This window comes from Fusarium tjaetaba (genome assembly GCF_013396195.1).
Source record: "Fusarium tjaetaba strain NRRL 66243 chromosome Unknown NRRL66243_c0000122, whole genome shotgun sequence".
Taxonomy (NCBI): domain Eukaryota; kingdom Fungi; phylum Ascomycota; class Sordariomycetes; order Hypocreales; family Nectriaceae; genus Fusarium; species Fusarium tjaetaba.
Window position 1 is genome coordinate 190,754 of NW_023501318.1, and position 18,276 is coordinate 209,029.

Below are 18,276 nucleotides of genomic sequence, written 5' to 3' on the forward strand. Positions count from 1 at the left end.
TGAAGATTGCAGCTGATGTTGTAGGGGGCCAAAGTCGGAAAGACGGTTATAAAATGACCGACTCGGATGCGGCTCGTTATCTTTTGCGTCATGGTTTTTACTTTTTACTCTGTCGGAGCTCGTCGCAGTTTTTTACAGTCCGTCACGTCTCGTAATATGGATGCTAATGAATGCGAGCGAACCTGGCTGTGCAGGACCCGTTCCCTCGTAACTTAGTCGGCCTTTTCGCACTCATTTATTTGTCCGCTATCGCGACAGTTAATTTTGTATTCCTAAGCTGGGATTTGTAATTGCAGTCGTTGTTGTCATTTCTGTTGTGACGTTTGCTGAAGATCGCGTTTGACAAGCATGTGAAACCAGCTGGAGCGTTGAATGCGGCTCGAGTAGGTGGCCCCTGTAACAGAAGCCATCTCCCTTCTGTAGGCACTGGGGTTAGTGGTTGAGTCACCACCTCACTATCCGTACCTTATCTTCAATGCGCTACGCACGCTGCAGCGCAGCCACAAACGGCCCAACATCACCAAAAAGGCCGAATTGACTAAGCGGTAAATTTGACCTGGCATACAACATTCTTATCAGGGTCCATAGATCAACAACTTCCGTCAGATCCAAGTGGATCGAAGAACCCGCTCGTACTAAAATGCTTGTCAAGAAAGGGATCAGATCCAATTCTTTCATTGGTTGAGCTGCCTGTTGACGCTGCTGTCGGACGCCGAAAAAGCCCGTCAGTCTGTAAAGCCGATGCCTGTCAAATGTGTTGTTGTTTATAAGAAGCATGCAACCACTTTCCCTGTAAAAACATGCAGTAGCAGATATCAATCTATTATCATTTATTCTTTAGAGTTTTGTTCCATATCAGAACACAAAATCTAGGTGCGCAATTCGGCGGTAAAGGCTATCCTCTTTCAGCCAGGGCGAACATACTGTCCACCACCAAAACAATAACACCATCAAAATGGACTCCGACACCAACGACAACGACTCGCAAACGGTCTATGAACCGACGCCCATGGAGAAAGTCTCCCACGATGACGCCGAATGGTCTATGAAGTCTGAAGTGGTGGAGTACAAAGAGAGAGACAAGGCATCTGGCTTCCCTGACAGAGAGCTTGGTGTTACTTGGACCAACCTCACTGTCGATGTCATTGCTGCTGATGCCGCTATCCACGAGAATGTCCTGTCACAGTACAACATCCCCAAGCTCATCAAAGAGTCTCGCCAAAAGTCCCCTCTCAAGACCATCCTCGACAACAGCCATGGCTGCGTCAAGCCTGGTGAGATGCTCCTTGTTCTCGGCCGTCCTGGCTCAGGCTGCACAACACTTCTCAACATGATCGCCAACAAACGACGAGGATACGCCAACATCAAGGGTGATGTCTACTATGGATCCATGACTGCCGAGGAGGCCAAGACCTATCGAGGCCAGATCGTCATGAACACCGAGGAGGAGGTCTTCTACCCGGCTTTGACTGTTGGTCAGACCATGGACTTTGCATCTCGACTCAAAGTGCCTTTCCAACTCCCCAATGGTGTCAACTCGCACGAGGAGCTGAGAGTCCAGACAAGAGATTTCCTGCTCAAGTCTATGGGTATCGAGCATACTATCGACACCAAGGTTGGCGATGCATTCATTCGTGGAGTCTCTGGAGGAGAGCGAAAGCGAGTCTCCATCATCGAGACCCTGGCAACTCAAGGCTCAGTCTTTTGCTGGGACAACTCAACCCGTGGCCTCGATGCCAGCACGTAAGTACTGATACTCAAACCCTTTAGGTACCTATCTAATATGATCTAGTGCTCTCGAGTACACCAAGGCCATCCGCGCCATGACCGATGTGATGGGTCTCGCTTCCATCGTCACCCTCTACCAAGCAGGCAACGGTATCTACGATCTCTTCGACAAGGTCCTCGTGCTCGACGAAGGCAAGGAAGTCTACTACGGTCCTCTCAAGGAAGCCAAGCCCTTCATGGAGAGCATGGGCTTCATCTGCCAACACGGCGCCAACGTCGCAGACTACCTCACCGGTGTCACTGTCCCAACTGAGCGACAGATCCACCCCGATCACCAGAACCGCTTCCCACGCACTGCAGACGCTCTCCGAGCAGAGTACGAGAAGTCGCCCATCTACGAACGTATGAAGTCTGAGTACGACTATCCCACCTCTACGATCGCCGCCGAAAGGACCAAGCAGTTCAAGCTAGGTGTTCGTCAGCAGAAGGATAAGAAGCTCCCCGATACTAGTCCCATGACAGTCGGGTTCGTCTCACAGGCCAAAGCTTGTGTGAAGCGTCAGTACCAAATTGTCCTCGGAGACAAGCCTACCTTCTTGATCAAGCAGCTTTCCATGATCGTACAGGCTTTGATCGCTGGCTCTCTGTTCTACAATGCCTCTGATGACTCAAGCGGTCTTTTCATCAAGTCAGGCGCTGTTTTCATCGCTCTTCTCTGCAACTCCCTGGTCTCAATGTCCGAGGTCACCGACTCTTTCACTGGACGCCCTGTTCTCCTCAAGCACAAATCCTTTGCCATGTACCACCCTGCTGCCTTCTGTATCGCTCAGATTGCTGCTGATATACCTGTGATTCTGTTGCAAGTCAGCACCTTTTCAGTGGTTGAGTATTTCATGGTTGGCCTTACCGCCACAGCCGGACACTTCTTCACCTTCTGGGTTCTTCTCATCTCAATCACAATCGTAAGTGTAGTACTCCTACTCACTAACACTTCAGTGCTAACACCCTTCATTAGTGTATCACGGCCCTTTTCAGAGCTGTCGGCGCGGCTTTCAGCACTTTTGATGCTGCTTCCAAGGTTTCGGGTTTTCTCATCAGCGCTACGATCATGTACTCTGGCTATCTCATTAGCAAGCCTCTGATGCACGATTGGTTTGTCTGGCTCTTCTGGATCAACCCCTTGGCTTACGGCTTTGACGCTCTTCTGTCAAACGAGTTCCATGACAAGATCATTCCTTGTGTTGGGCACAGTCTCGTACCCAGTGGTCCTGGCTTCACCAATGGCGATCACCAGGCTTGTTCTGGAGTCGGTGGAGCCAAGGCTGGAGTGAACTTCGTTACTGGTGATGACTACCTGGCGTCTCTCTCGTACAGCCACGACCATCTTTGGAGAAACTTTGGTATTATCTGGGCCTGGTGGGCGCTCTTCGTTGCCATCACCATCTACTTCACCACCAAGTGGCACGCCTCCTCCGAGGATGGACCCAGTCTGGTCATTCCTCGCGAGAACGCTCACATCACCGCTGCTCTTCGTCAGTCTGATGAAGAAGGACAGACAAAGGGTGAGAAGAAGATCATGGGCAGCAGTGATGGTGGTGTCGTATCTGGCGATGACTCTGACACCAGTGGTGAAATGGGTCTGGTCCGCAACACCTCTGTGTTTACCTGGAAGAACCTCAGCTATACTGTCAAGACTCCTCAAGGTGATCGCGTTCTTCTTGATAATGTTCAAGGCTGGGTCAAGCCAGGCATGTTGGGTGCTCTTATGGGCTCTTCTGGTGCTGGAAAGACTACACTACTCGATGTTCTGGCTCAACGCAAGACTGAAGGTACCATTCGGGGCTCTATCATGGTTGATGGCCGTCCCCTTCCGGTTTCTTTCCAACGTTCTGCAGGTTACTGTGAACAGCTTGATGTCCACGAACCCTATGCTACCGTCCGTGAGGCTCTGGAGTTTTCTGCCCTTCTGCGACAAAGCCGTGACACTCCTCGCGAGGAGAAGCTCAAGTATGTTGACACCATCATCGACCTTCTGGAACTTCATGATCTTGCGGATACCCTCATCGGCCAAGTCGGCGCCGGTCTGAGTGTCGAACAGCGCAAGCGTGTTACCATTGGTGTCGAACTGGTCTCGAAGCCTAGCATCTTAATCTTCCTTGACGAGCCTACGTCTGGTCTTGACGGACAATCTGCATACAACACCGTTCGTTTCTTGCGCAAGCTGGCTGCCCACGGTCAAGCCATCCTCGTCACCATTCACCAGCCCTCTGCCCAGCTCTTCTCCCAGTTTGATACCCTTCTTCTTCTCGCTAAGGGCGGTAAGACAGTGTACTTTGGCGACATCGGCGAGCATGGCAGCACTGTTACTGGCTACTTTGGCCGCTACGGAGCTCCTTGCCCAGAACATGTCAACCCTGCCGAGCACATGATTGACGTCGTCTCTGGACATCTCTCACAAGGCAAGGATTGGAACCAGGTCTGGCTGTCCTCCCCTGAGCACGATGCTGTTGAGAAGGAGCTCGACAGCATCATCAGCGAAGCTGCTTCCAAGCCCCCGGCCACTACCGACGATGGACACGAATTTGCTACCTCTCTTTGGGAGCAGACTAAGCTCGTCACTCATCGCATGAACATCGCCTTGTATCGCAACACAGACTACATCAACAACAAGTTCGCTCTCCACTTGTCGTCTGCCCTCTTCAACGGCTTCAGTTTCTGGCAGGTTGGATCGTCTGTCGCTGAACTTCAATTGAAGTTGTTTACGGTCTTCAACTTCATCTTTGTCGCTCCCGGTGTCATGGCTCAGCTTCAACCGTTGTTCATCCATCGCCGAGACATCTTCGAGACCCGTGAGAAGAAGTCAAAGATGTACTCTTGGGTCGCTTTCGTGACTGGCCTGATTGTCTCGGAAGTCCCTTACCTGATCATTTGTGCTGTCACCTACTACGTCGCCTGGTATTACACCGTCGGTTTCCCAAGCGATTCTACCCGTGCTGGCGGCACCTTCTTTGTCATGCTTATGTATGAGTTCATCTACACTGGCATTGGTCAGTTCATCGCTGCCTACGCGCCAAACGAGGTGTTCGCATCATTGGTCAATCCACTTCTCCTCACTGTCCTGGTGTCTTTCTGCGGTGTTCTGGTACCCTACTCCAGCATACAGGAGTTCTGGAAGTACTGGATCTACTACATCAACCCTTTCAACTACCTCATGGGTAGTATGCTGACGTTTGACATGTGGGGATCCCCTGTCAAGTGCAAGGAAAGCGAGTTTGCTCGGTTCAGTCCTCCCAACGGTACTACATGTGGCGAATACCTCAAGGAGTGGCTTACACACGTACCCAGCAATCTGATAAACCCTGATGCGACCGACGAGTGCAAGGTGTGTACTTACAGCAAGGCTGATGACTACCTCAAGACTCTCAACCTCAAGTCGTACTCATACGCCTGGAGGGACGCGGGCATCACAGCTGTGTTTGTCTTCAGTTCGTATGCTATGGTCTACCTTCTCATGAAGCTTCGGACCAAGACTTCCAAGAAGGCGGAGTAGGAGTAACATGGCAACCTGATCCATTCGGGTCTCAAAATTAGTTCTTTTTTCATTCGGATATCATCATAGACTGTAAAGCAACCTTAGACTGCGCAATTAGACTATCAACATAGCACTCATCATAATAATAGATCGTTCTTACCGTGGATTTAAGTACCATTCAGTGATGTTTAGTTTCCTGAGACCTTGGTCGCGTCTCTCTGCACTCCGATGGTACTTGTAGCCGTCTCTTTTTCCTTCGTAACCACGGTCTGACCTTTTGAGACATCACACAATTGGATTATATGTGTGGGTATAGTTTTGAGATCGAATAGAGATTCTTTGGGTGGGCGCGGATCTCATAGTGGCTTATAAGACGATGTTGGTGGTGATGAGACTGGTTTTAGTAAACAGGGCAATTGTTTCTCGGTAAGCCAGCTACCCTGAAGTTAGAACGCGTTGTAGCTCGCAAAAGATAAAAAGCCGCCAACAGTACGGAGTACTCTGTAGAGATCATCCCGTGGCTAAAAGACCCGCTACCCACTACGGTAAATGCAGCGGGCATCGGGCCAAGTCTCGGGCTAATTCTCTCGGAGCTTCGGGCATCTCACATTCAGGCTGAGGTCTAAGACAAGAGAACAACTGCAGATCAATTGTGACCAGCATTTAAAGGAACCAACACTAAACATTTCAATTAAACTTACACATTTACTCGTAATCACTCCTCACTACCAAAATCATGACAATTTCCAACGGCATCAACGGTCACACTAATGGCCACACAAATGGCAATGAGGCTACAAAGAATGGTACCTTGTTTGCCAAGCCTCACAAAGCGTCCATATCGTCCATCGTTCCAGAGCTTTTCGAGGATAACATCACAGCAAAGATCCTCCATGCTGCAGAGTCAGGCCTTGTCAACAACGTAAACGCCCCTCAAACCAATGTGAATACCTCACTAACACTAATAGAACCCTCCATTAGCATACCCCGAGTATGTACCCCAGACTGGGTCAGATGCTGGAAAATACATCCTTCGTGAGAAGCTCTTCTGGACTTGTGGCTTCTTTCCAGGTTCCATATACTCGCTGATCGAGCGCCTCATCAAGTATCCCCAAGCTTCAGCTGGAGATGCCCATAAGCAACCACTGCTCAAGCAACTGCTCGATGTCGGACGAGCTTGGTCTGACCCGCTCCATGAGTATGCTCAGAGAACAGATACCCACGACATGTCGTTCATGATCCAACCATCTATGAGAGTCCGTTGGGAGGCTCTGCACGAGTCGACGGCCCTTGAGTCTATCATCACTGCCGCGCGCTCACTCTACTCAAGATACAACGCCAACGTTGGCGCTATCCGATCGTGGGATGTCCTATCGCAAAATGGTGTCGATATTTCTAGTATGACAGATGACTTCCTGGTGATTATCGACTCGATGTGCAATCTCGATCTGCTGTACTACGCAGCTGCGCAGACTGGCCAGACTGAAATGGCTGAAGCAGCGACAGCCCACGCCAAGGCTTTGATCAAGGCCTTGCTAAGAAAGGAGACCGACGACTCTGTTGGAAGAACCATGTACAGCACCTTTCACGTTGTCAACTTCGACCCCAAAGACGGATCTGTCAAGGAGAAGAGAACCGGTCAAGGCTACGCGGCCAACTCAACTTGGGCTCGTGGACAAGCTTGGGGTATTCTAGGATACTCACAGACGTACAACTGGACTAAAGACCCCGAGTTTCTGGATGCAGCTATTGGTCTAGCTGAATACTTCATCTTTAGACTACTGAAGTCCCCAGATTGTGTTGAAGTCCCCGTCTCTGGAGAGAACCGCACTAAGGGTCGATACGTTCCTCTTTGGGACTTTGATGCCCCGGTTGATAATTCTGCACCACTGAGAGACTCCTCAGCAGGCATCATCGCTGCAAATGGTATGCTTGTTCTCTCGCAAGCTCTAGCTGGCAGTGGATCACCAGACTTGAGTGAGAGGTATCGATCAATGGCGATTCGAATCGTCAAGGATACGCTCGACTTCTCCCTTTCACAGGAAAAGTCGAAAGTTACATTGGGATCAGATGGAAAGTTTGAGGTTCAAGACTTGAAGCCCGAGGCTCACTTCGAGGCTATTCTAAAGAACGCTACTGCGAATCACAATGCCAAAGACTACAAGAGGTATTGGGATCATGGACTGGTTTATGCGGATTACTACTTGATTGAGTTTGGGAATAGGTTGTTGAAGATGGGATTGGTATAGATACATCTCTCAGAATTTCATATGAAGAATTAGTCAAGAACTGCATCTACTTGCTATAATATAGTTTTGATATTCCTTAGTTATCCCAACGTCCAGTTATTCATAGAGAAAGGCCCCCCTTGATCGTCAATCGTCTGAGCCGTAAACATCATGTCATCGAAGCTGATGACTCTATCCAACTGCATGAAGTCCTGATCCATAAGAACGGTTGAGATGGCTGATAGCTCATCTGGAGAATTGTGCTCTACTCCAGGATTTGTAGGAGATATTTGGGGAAGGAAGCTGAGGTGACTGCCTGGAGGACCAGGGTTGAGAATAGATCTCTGGGTTCCGCTATCAAATGAGTGCTGTAAGGCGCCGGATGCTCCAGCCCGAGCTTGGCTGTTGTGCTGATTGTCGTTTTGTCCTTGGCTGACATGATTAGATGTCTGCGCTACAAAACAATCGGTCGAGTATCCAACGACATCTGGAGAATAATCCGGATCTTCCGTGCATTTCTTGTGAAGCGCACGTAGTTGAGCGCTGTATTTCCCGGGCAAGGAGGAACTAGATTTCGATCGAGACAAAGGGCCTGCCCATCTCTTAGAGAAGTCATCGAGGCTTTCAACCAAAACCCAGAACTCGGGGGCTAGATCAGTCTTGTAGAATCTCCAGTGTACTGCGGAATCATCAGTCGAAGACTATGAGGATTAGTGAAGAAGCAATCTTACCAAGCAATGCGCGAGCACTAACGAAAACACAGAAAGCAAACTGGCTATTAACCGGGCTATTTTCTGGTGTGTACTTGAGATACTTGCGTGTAATTGTTGCCGTCTCGGCCGCAGCGATCTGACATGTCTCTGCGCTATGGGCACTTGGCATCCGTACGATGCTGGTCCACTGAGGTGATGGATACGCGATCTGTTGATGCAATAAGATCATAGAGGTGTTGTGAGTGATATGGGCCAACGTCAGGTTTGGATCCATGTTGATAATGGTTGGTCTTCGAGAAATGTTGGAGTCTTTCCACTTTTGAGGGAGGAACATCTTCCAGCTGCAATAACGGTTAGTGAGTGCTTTCAAGGCGAAACGGTGAGACATACTGGACGAGGCGTAGGTCCAGCTCCTTAAATCTGGTAAGCCAATTCCCGACTTCTTGACGATCCCTGAAGTTAATTCTCTGCTGGAGAAAGTAAGTAGTGACTCGACTCAAAGACTCTGTCGCCTCGATGCAGTAAGCGAACGCCCCAACAGTTGTCATGTCCACTGTGTCATTGCCCTTGGGTGCTGTCGTGTTTGTTGACGGTGTCTCAGGCGGTGCTTCGGCGACTTGGTCAGGACTTGGGTAGTGTGCTGGAAGGAAGACAATGGAATTCCCCATCTTTGCGGCCGAACGATCCCAGATACCGAAGTAGGGAGTCAACACTGTTTCTTCTTTATGCCAGAGGCCTCCATCTGCTGGTAATCGTCTGCGGACATCGTCAGATGTCAAGCTGGTGTTCCATCTGGGATTGTAAGTATGAACCAACTACATTCCGGCTTGTGCAATCTTACCCAGTCATCACAGAGCAAAGCCTAAGCGGTCAGCTGGTGTCTGTAACTATCAGACGGTGTAAGCCTACCTGTCGAGATTGAAGATGCTCCAGAATACTCTCCTCCGCTCCTCCTCTTGAGTCCAGTTCTGCGACGGTGACAAAGAGGTCAGGGGCTTTAGTAGGGGTCCCTGTTGTCGGTCGTCCGTTTCTACACTGAGCTGGAGATACTCGACTGTCCTTGTGAGTGAGCCTATGATGGGCCAAGCTCTGGACATGTCTCCATTACCCATCTGCCAAATCCCCTATTTAGACTTGCTTTCCAATAGATACAGCGTACTTACATCTGTGAAGGCTATGATGCTCAGGGCTTGTAGGTTCTCGACCGACATGCCGTCCATGGCTGATAAAAGCACTATGCTTCTGGATCTCGAGGTCCATGTCTCTAGCTCCTTTTCAGATATCTTGCCATTTTCCGTATCAACAAAGCGGATGGCAGCGACTACTATTGCATGGAGTAGCACAGTGAGGCACGGCAGTTGCTCATGGCTGTAGAAGCGGCTCCTGAAACGAGTTTCGTGTAGAATGGGTATCCATGGCTGAACCAGGATGAAGTATGCGTTGATGACTTCTTCGAGGAGTTCGGGAGGGGGCAGTTGGCTAGAAGTACCTCCCAACTCATTGAGCTGGCTGGCTAGCTCTATGTTTGGGTTACCGCAGCTGTCTACTCTTCGTCTCTTTCGCGGTTGTTGTTGGACATCGTTCGGAGATGATAGAGCTACAGATCCTGGTGTCGCGTGTTGTGCTTGTGCTACTGATGAGTGAGCAGGCGGCAATGACAACGAGCCCGCCGTGTTGTGAACCAAGCCTCGAAGTTCCTGGATGAGACTTGAGAAGGCTCCGATAATTTGTGAAGACTCAGATGAAGGAGCTGGATTGGGGGGCTGCGCGTTGTCGAATACCGTGTTCTCCAGAGCCTCTGATCTTGGTCAGTTATGAGTGGAATTATCACCGTTCTACGTACCAACTCGACGATTCAGGCCTTCTATGACCCCAGTCTTGATTCCCGGTTTGTTCTTTTTGGTGTCGTATACACAAGGCGAGTCTACAAAAGTCAGTCACTGTATCTCATCCTTGGACGCCTCGACATACCCAATCTTTGACAATGATTACACATTGGCTTGTCTCTGGAACAGCGGAGCTTTCGCCGCCGACATCCCTGACACGAAGGGACTTCGGTATCTCCAGCGGCAGACCCATTGCCAGCTCCACCTAAAGGCACACTCTGATGATCCATTTTGCTTGTGATTGTGTGATTATAGAGTTCGCCCGCTGCCCGAGGGATTGCATAGTTTATGTAATAACGAGAGAGCTCGGAGAAGAGGAGGAGGCGTTCGTATGTTGATCCTTGGCCAAAAACAAGCTCTGGATCAATTACCCCATGGGGATAGTGTTGCAAGCGAGCCAATGGAGGGGGATCACCATCAGCTGATGATAGCTTCGGATGCGAATGGGCCGACGCCCGAGGCTGGAGCTGTTCAATTGTCGAGAGCTCGTTTTTATCGTGTCGTGAGTCAAAAGTGCTCTGTTGTTGATGATGTTTAAGTTGAAGATTCCGTAAATTTGCTTCTCCTCGTTGAGTTGTTTAATCTCTCACTTTGTGTAACTTGAAGTTCTCGTTCTCCAATCTCACTCACCCCGAGTTACACTAAAAATGCCGCCACTACCAGGATTCTCCGACAACCCCTTCCAAAGCCGAGATGACTTTATTGAAGCCATAATTGCCTTGATCAATCCTCTAAAACAATATTTCTCACCCGGAAAATCTCGCGTTCGTATTCCAATTGCCACAGGTGCTCATTTCGATGAGTCGGCGGCACAATTAGAAGGCTTTGCAAGGCCGCTCTGGGCGATCGCGCCATTGCTTTTCGGGTATGACTCTATTACCAACAAGGACCTAGCAGCACGCGTAGATGAGCTCGTTCAGCCATGGGTCGACGGTTTCATCACAGGAACCGACCCCCATCATCCAGAGTATTGGGGGGCCATGAACGACATGGACCAAAGAATGGTGGAGGCAGAGATGCTAGCGTTTGCCCTCATAGCAGCACCGAAGCGCTTCTATGAGCCATTGACCGAAGACCAAAAGAAGAACTTGAAGAACTGGTTGAACTCAATTCGCGACAAGAAGATGCCCCCGACAAATTGGCGCTGGTTCCGCGTCTTCTGTAACCTTGCTTTAGTGAAGACCTGTGGCCTCCCTTTCTCGGAAGTCAAGGAAGAGATGGATTCGGATCTTGAGCTGCTGGATAGCTTCTACATCGGAGATGGATGGTCAGCGGATGGTCCCTGGCAAACAGTTGAGCAAGCGAGACAGGAACAGGAGCTGTCTGAGAAGACTGGACGTCGAGATACCGTAGGAACAGGACGACAAGCAGACTACTATTCTGGTAGTTTCGCCATCCAGTTCTCGCAGGTCCTTTACTCAAAGTTCGCCGCTGATCTAGATCAGTCGCGTTGTGAGATATATCAACAACGAGCCAGGGACTTTGGAACCCATTTCTGGAGATACTTCGACTCTCAGGGTACCTCATCCCACAAACACAAACACAAACACTGTTCACGTTAAGCTAACAACAGACAGGATCTTCGATTCCATTCGGCAGATCCCTCACGTACCGGTTTGCCTGCGGAGGCTTCTTCGGCGTGCTGGCGTTTGCTAAGGTACCTAATATGCCCAAGCCGCTTAATTCACCAGCAGCAATCAAGGGGTTCCTAACCCGACATCTGAGGTGGTGGGCACAGCATTCTAGTGACATCTTCTCGGCCGATGGCACTCTTACGATTGGATGGTTGTACCCGTAAGTCGAGCCGTCGTACTAAGCAGAAGCGTCACTAACATCGGCAGAAATATGTACATGGCCGAAGACTACAATTCTCCCCAGTCCGTATACTGGTGCCTCAAAACGCTTATAGCTGTTGGCCTGAGTGCCGACGATGAATTCTGGAACTCTGAGCCACTTCCGTATCCGTACTTCGAACCCCCTACACAAGTCGTCCGCGCTCCTCAGCAAATACTGTGCAACCACCCGCAAGGCAATCACCACTTCATGCTAACTCCTGGACAATTTGTTGCCTGGCCGATGAAAGCCAACCAAGCCAAATACTGCAAGTTTGCGTATTCTTCAGCTTTTGGATTCTCTGTTCCAACAGGCCCCCTGATCCAACAGATCGCACCGGACAATCAACTGGCGCTGAGCCGAGATGGCGGCGAGACTTGGGCCGTCAAGTGGAAGTGCGATGAGGTTAAGTTTGGGACTTTGATGACAAAGACGGATAACCAAACGGTGGCGAATGTTTCCATTGCGAGCGTGAGATGGTATCCTTGGGGCGATCGAGCCGTGGCTGTCGACACGATCTTGATCCCGCCGACCGAGCAATGGCCGGATTGGCATGTCCGAATGCACCGCATACGATGCCAGAAGCCTATCGAGTCACTTCACGTTGTTGAAGGAGGTTTCGCTATAAATGGCCGTAAGCATGCTGATGGGATGAACCTATCGACACTTCCAGTACCCGACGGAGTTGTCCCTGGCGGTTTCGAGGGAAACTTCTCCGATGAGAGATCTACAATCATCTCGTCTGAAGCTGGCTCCAGTGGAATTCTGACCAAAGCTCTTTTCGATAGACAAAAAGTTGATGCAGAGAGCTTCGCACTGAAGCCGGACTCCAACACGAACATCGTTTGCCAGCGAACACTGATCCCCGTTGCATCCGTAGGCATCACAAGAAGACTAGAGCCTAGTCAGGAACTTTGGTTGAAGACCTCGGTCTTTGCTGTTTCGTCCAATGTTAGCGATGGAAGACAAGGCAATGTGGCGAGCCTCAAGGAGAGATGGTCTCGACCCCCGACCATTGAGGTAGAAAGCTTCGAACAGATCTTGCACAATATGTAAGACGCATAACAAGTAATATGGCGGGTTTCAAGTCAGAAAGAAGCACATGTTCATATCGATGTTGTTCTTCACAGTGGAATTATGACAGCAAGCATGCAGGACAGTATCACATTGTGGCAATTTATGCTTCTTAGCTCTCTGTTTTGCTATCTTTCCGGCCTTTCTGCCACCAACCGATACATCATCTTATGAAAGCATCATCCGCAGGCAGTAATACCTAGTCACAAACTCTCAATACCTCAATAGTCGAGCTCATGATCCACGGACTCGGCCAAGTTGGGCAAGTAGTGCTTGACGAGCCAGCAATTCTTGATGTCGATGTCTTCGTGGCTGGGGAGCTTCATGTACATCTTGAAGCCATTCTCGTGGAACTCCATGACCTTCTGGCGAGCGGCGTGGATAGCAAGCTTCTAGTTGTAAGCCATGATTCGCTGGTTCTGCTTTCGGTCGAAATTCTCAATAGTGGCATTGAATACCTCTTGGTAGTTGTTGTTGTACTTGTCGTAGAGTTGAATGTCCTCCCGCTTCAAAGAGTTGCCATTACAATCCATCCAAGAGACATGCCACTCCAGGGTTTCCTGGTTGACCTTGAAAGCCAAATAGGCTTGGTCCCACATGCAGCGTCCGGAGGCATCAAGGGATCCATCTTTTTTGATGATGGGGTCCAGGTCACGGATGAGCAGGCCGACGTCTTTAGCATAGTCGTCGAAGACTTGCTCAGGAAGGACAGGCTGGGGCTTGATCTCTTTTCCAGTATCCCAGTTGTAGAACACAGCAGTCAAGAAGTAGTGAAGATCCCAGTACTTGGTGAGGTGACCCCCTTTCTTGGTATCAGGGTGGCTGAGCTGGAAAGCCAGAAGGTACTTGTACAGGCAGTGGACTTCAGACCAACCGAGAGCAGTTGGCTGAGACATGGCCGCGAACTGATCGCGGGCATCGGTGTAGGCGCCAGAGACACGGATGTGGTGGATTAGCATCGTGTTCTCGGCAGCGGGAAGCTCCTTTGGATAGGTGCGTTCAGCAATCTTGAGGACTGTGCAATAGTCAGCTTTGTGAGAATGAGCACACCGCCGACTATAGACTTACCCTCTAGCTGGTACTCGCCTTTGGCGACGGGACGAAGGGCCTCTTTCTTTTCATCAGGGTTAGTGGAGGAAGTATGAGCACTGCTGCTTGAGCCGGGGTTGGAAGTAAAGTCCTTCATGGTGTTGTCGTTGTCCATAGTGATGGTGATGTGGACGAGGGGACGGTGAGAGAAAGAAGATGGGGAGGGCCAGAAACGCATTTGAAATAGGCGGGACGACGAACCCCGTGACTTTCTTATTCACTGTGGGCTCTATTGCAGGGCTAATTCTCGCCCACAGGGCGACCAGGGGAGTATCATTTCTGCTGGTCGTTGATTCAGAGGCATACACTAACCACATCTGGAGAGCTGATGGCGTTCCAAGCCTCCTACTGGTGACCGCCAGGCTGCAACGGGGGCACTCATCACTAAGGAACTCGGTGAATTTCAGGAGTACCTGGTTACTGGCCCTAGGAAAGCCTTGGGCTCCCAGCTGGGTAACTAAGGCAAGCAACGTTCCCCTTATCCTGACAATGCCATTTACAATACGGGTGTTTTGCATGAACCGTTGTGCTTTCTATATCAGAAATATGCTATGAGTTTGTCTATAAAGCCATATCAGGCCTCGTCATCAGAATATGCGTAGAATATCCTGTTTCTTCTCTCCGGTGCTCGGTCTCCAGCGTTTCCTTTGTCACTGTGAGTGAGGTAATCCACTTTATTCCAAACATCCCTCAGTCTTTGATCATAAGCATCTTTACGAAGTTCTGACCGATCCCATATATCCCTGTATATCCCAGTGTCTTCCGGGGACTCTTCTGGGTCAATGCGGTAATCGTTTTTCTCGTCAGGCAGAATCGGCAGAGGATTCTGGCCTGGCTCATCGGCAGTGAGAAACCTGAGTAGCTGCAGCTTTTGTTCGGATGCCAAACGACAGATTCTATAGGTTACGTCGTCTCTGTCGGGGTGAATGTATATAGCATCCTGATCCACGCTAGAGCCCGGTACTGGCTGGCGCCGGTCGAATAAAACGACACCACCAAGAATTCTGGACTCAGCCCAATACCCAACCATGTCTGCTACCCTATTGGGATACCTATCGTGACTCAAATACCAAGGGTGGAAGAACATCGTAGGCTCAGGCCCATTTGGGCAGTGTGACCACCAGATCTTGTCTGATTTTGGTGGTGCCCATTCAATGACGCCATCGTTCTTGTGCAAACCCTCCTCAAGGCTAAAGAGAATAACGGCAATTTGATGGACTGCTATCACAATTATCTCGATTAGACGTGTATTGAAGGATCGTGACCCTGGAGAAGCCGCCTGGAATGCGAACAAAAGCTAACACACAGCATTAGTTGTTGATGGACTCAAGACTATCCATGAATCTATGCTCACACTTGGGTCAAATTGAAGTGTAGCAAGGTCAAATCTTTTGTGAAACTCTCGTGTTCTGTCCAAAATCCCATCACAAAGCTTGTCGTGGCAATGATTGATAGGATGTTCTTGATGAGGCATACCGCCCCTTGATTCAAATGCAACCTCACCCAGGGGCAAACCGTCAATGATTTGAGCATATGTGATCTCTGCAATGTCTGTATTAAGAATCCGAGCAATCGCAGTCTTTACGGTATTTTGATGGGCCTGATCTAAGGTATGTAGCGTTAGTTCCCTGAGACCGGCACCGGTCTGGCTGCCGTCCAAGCCCAAACCAAGTGACGCTTCGTTCGTCGGTTTAAACGACATCTAAGTTAATGAATAATATTCCTGCAGTTCGGCCATAAGAAACAATAGGTTCAGTGTCGTGAAGGGGTATATTTGTTGGCAGAGTTGGATGCGCCATCCCCTGGTACTAGATCCGGATTTTGCCTACCTAAGCGCCCGGCTTTGGGTTTACCCGTCGACTAAGCGCCTTGACAAGCCACAAAGTCCCAGGACATTAGGAAAGCATGCAAGATGTTTATGGAGGTGGAAAAGGTTCCCGAGACCTCTGTATCATGTCACAGACGTATGATATAAATGGATGCCGTGTTGGTTTCGGGATTTATTCACAGCATGCTGGTACTGAGCTTTGGGTAAATATCCCGATCTTTGTATTGGTGCCTACCTACTTAAAATAAGGAGAATGTGCTCTTTTGATTTTAATTTAACAAAGCAAGCTTTGTTTCAGCAGCGAAGTGCTGAGTTGACCTTAGTAGACGCCATTCGTAAAATCAACGACAATAGCTTTCTCGACAACGCCACCGACCTTAGCTATGAAGGCCTGGTGAGCCGGGTCAGTCTTGACGTAGTAGTCACGGTCTTCTGCTGACTCAAAGGTTGCAACGAATCCATGGGTTATCCCATTCTACTACATGTCAGCCTCAGATGCTCGCAAGGATGGTCTGGTAGAGCTACCTGCATTCCCTCTGGTGAGTTATCCTTTCCACCTTGTAGTGATATAATGTACGGCTTTTTGCTCGTAGGATGGATGCACAGATCTTTCAGTTGAAGGAAATCATCGCATGTCTAAGCACAGTCGGTTTGTCAGTCAATTGGCCAAACAACGTTTGCTTGTGTCATGTACTTTTGTTATATCCTTTTGGTCGACATTGTCTTTGAATTGAAAGAGTACAGTGTGAGTGATCGACATGTTTGCGGTGCCAGCTTTGATATGCTGAAGAAATGTTTGGTATGGTGCGGAGTATTCTGAGGATTATAGACCAAGACGTCACAGATAGGACGACAGTGGAAACCTTAGACGCCATGTTTTCGAAGCTTATTGGTCAAATACATCCTTTACACTTCGCATCACGTGGGGCATTTATGTCAGACCATCTTTGGTACCATATGTCTTTTACTTTTCAACTATGGTTGAAATACGGCTCAGTTCTGATAAAAGAAACAACAAACCCTCTAGCCAAATTTCCTGAATTCGCTACCAAGGTGCAGGTGACTCCATTTTCTATACGGACAGTAGCAGGATGAAATATCCTCGCAGACCCCTCTCTCATTGAGTCTAGGCTCATCAGCCAGACATCACCAATCGAGCCAGGTCCTGACGGAGACTCTCGTGATTCGAGAGCTGAGAGTCGCTAGAGGCCTCGGCGGCCTCTTGTGCCACGGGCGCACCATACATCAGCTTGAGGTAAAGGACGTCTGTAGGTTGCATGCGCTGGGCAAACTTGGGTATGTCGTCCGCAACCAGTTCCGCAAGTGCATGAAGTTCGAACTCGATCGCAAAGTCGTAAATAGCGACAGCGCGGGTCAAGAAGTTGGTTGACTTACAAATGCAACGACACTGGCCGGTGTGCAGGTTGTAGAACCTGCCATCACGCAGGAACACGGAGACGATGTCGATGATGCATGAGCAACGACCGGTTTTAAGACGTCGGGTCCTGGAACGACTGGTTCTAGTGAAGTGCTCCGCAAAGGTTGGGTGCTTCAGGACATGTGAAGCGGGTATTTTGATCGCCTCTTTCTTGCTGTCGAGGATCTTGTAACGACGAGAGCTTGGAACTAGTCAGCAACCAATCATAACATGGTTCAGCCACCAGGTAGGGATCTTGATATGTACTTACGGAACGATGATCAGGTCCGCCATGCTGCGGGTATAGTCTCCCGGGCCCGAGCGATGTGCGAATAAGCTATGGGACTTGCGTGCTCAAACCCCTGTCGAGTTGAACTAGGCTTGGTAATGGTTCCGCTTTGCCTGGCAGATGTACTATAACTTGTATAATAAGGACGTTCAATATCAGATTGAATGTTGCTCAAAAGGCCTGAAGAATTTCAATCTGGCTGCGTGACGCGTTTCGTTATTGTGAGAGAATCGAGCTTGAGGAGGAAGATGGAAAACAGAAAAAGTGGATTCACTCTGAGATTCTATCAACATCAAGTCGAGCTCACAGCAGTTCGTGGTAGCCCATCCCATTAGTGGGGCATGCCCAGAAATGGGAAACGAATCCTACCTTTCTGTTTCTGAGAATTACTGATATCAAAGCACCAGCTCTCGGCTAGTACCCGTTGCTTCGAGCCCGCGGGGGAGACCAACTAAGCCAGTATTGTCCTCAACTTTGCCCGTCTCTTCGCCGACCCCCACGAATACAACGCAGAGGAAGTGGTGCTGCCATATTGAACGCCACTATCCTACCATATCTAGGCATTATGCAGCTAAATATCGGATATAGAGAGCGGAAAACCGGTCTAGACCATCTACTGCGGAACCATCTGTTAATGGCTTTGAGTAGTCAACCTGAGT

General features: G+C 49.5%; 7 protein-coding genes across 7 annotated transcripts; 2 read left to right on the top strand and 5 right to left on the bottom strand.

Annotated features, from left to right (window-relative positions):
- Window positions 1-955: 955 nt before the first annotated feature.
- FTJAE_6260 (ATPase) lies at window positions 956-5,278 on the top strand (the record flags this gene model as incomplete). Its single annotated transcript, XM_037352854.1, has 3 exons — window positions 956-1,743; window positions 1,793-2,690; window positions 2,744-5,278. The coding sequence occupies 3 exons, from the start codon at window positions 956-958 to the stop codon at window positions 5,276-5,278; spliced, it is 4,221 nt and encodes a 1,406-aa protein (XP_037206661.1).
- Window positions 5,279-5,996: 718 nt separating this feature from the next.
- On the top strand, window positions 5,997-7,509 carry FTJAE_6261 (glucuronyl hydrolase; the record flags this gene model as incomplete). Its single annotated transcript, XM_037352855.1, has 2 exons — window positions 5,997-6,182; window positions 6,229-7,509. The coding sequence occupies 2 exons, from the start codon at window positions 5,997-5,999 to the stop codon at window positions 7,507-7,509; spliced, it is 1,467 nt and encodes a 488-aa protein (XP_037206662.1).
- An 80-nt stretch (window positions 7,510-7,589) lies between these two features.
- On the bottom strand, window positions 7,590-10,317 carry FTJAE_6262 (C6 transcription factor; the record flags this gene model as incomplete). The annotated part of the gene is made up of 7 exons (XM_037352856.1): window positions 7,590-8,167; window positions 8,220-8,542; window positions 8,592-8,993; window positions 9,111-9,313; window positions 9,365-9,999; window positions 10,045-10,125; window positions 10,173-10,317. The coding sequence occupies 7 exons, from the start codon at window positions 10,315-10,317 to the stop codon at window positions 7,590-7,592; spliced, it is 2,367 nt and encodes a 788-aa protein (XP_037206663.1).
- A 2,898-nt stretch (window positions 10,318-13,215) lies between these two features.
- Window positions 13,216-14,198, bottom strand: FTJAE_6264 (uncharacterized protein; the record flags this gene model as incomplete). Its single annotated transcript, XM_037352857.1, has 3 exons — window positions 13,216-13,383; window positions 13,453-14,009; window positions 14,063-14,198. 3 exons carry the CDS (start codon window positions 14,196-14,198, stop codon window positions 13,216-13,218), a joined length of 861 nt encoding a protein of 286 aa, XP_037206664.1.
- Window positions 14,199-14,657: 459 nt separating this feature from the next.
- FTJAE_6265 (uncharacterized protein) lies at window positions 14,658-15,113 on the bottom strand (the record flags this gene model as incomplete). Its single annotated transcript, XM_037352858.1, has 1 exon — window positions 14,658-15,113. The coding sequence occupies one exon, from the start codon at window positions 15,111-15,113 to the stop codon at window positions 14,658-14,660; it is 456 nt and encodes a 151-aa protein (XP_037206665.1).
- A 1,117-nt stretch (window positions 15,114-16,230) lies between these two features.
- FTJAE_6266 (uncharacterized protein) lies at window positions 16,231-16,671 on the bottom strand (the record flags this gene model as incomplete). Its single annotated transcript, XM_037352859.1, has 3 exons — window positions 16,231-16,386; window positions 16,437-16,547; window positions 16,606-16,671. 3 exons carry the CDS (start codon window positions 16,669-16,671, stop codon window positions 16,231-16,233), a joined length of 333 nt encoding a protein of 110 aa, XP_037206666.1.
- Window positions 16,672-17,046: 375 nt separating this feature from the next.
- On the bottom strand, window positions 17,047-17,622 carry FTJAE_6267 (uncharacterized protein; the record flags this gene model as incomplete). The annotated part of the gene is made up of 2 exons (XM_037352860.1): window positions 17,047-17,530; window positions 17,600-17,622. 2 exons carry the CDS (start codon window positions 17,620-17,622, stop codon window positions 17,047-17,049), a joined length of 507 nt encoding a protein of 168 aa, XP_037206667.1.
- Between the last annotated feature and the right edge of the window lie 654 nt (window positions 17,623-18,276).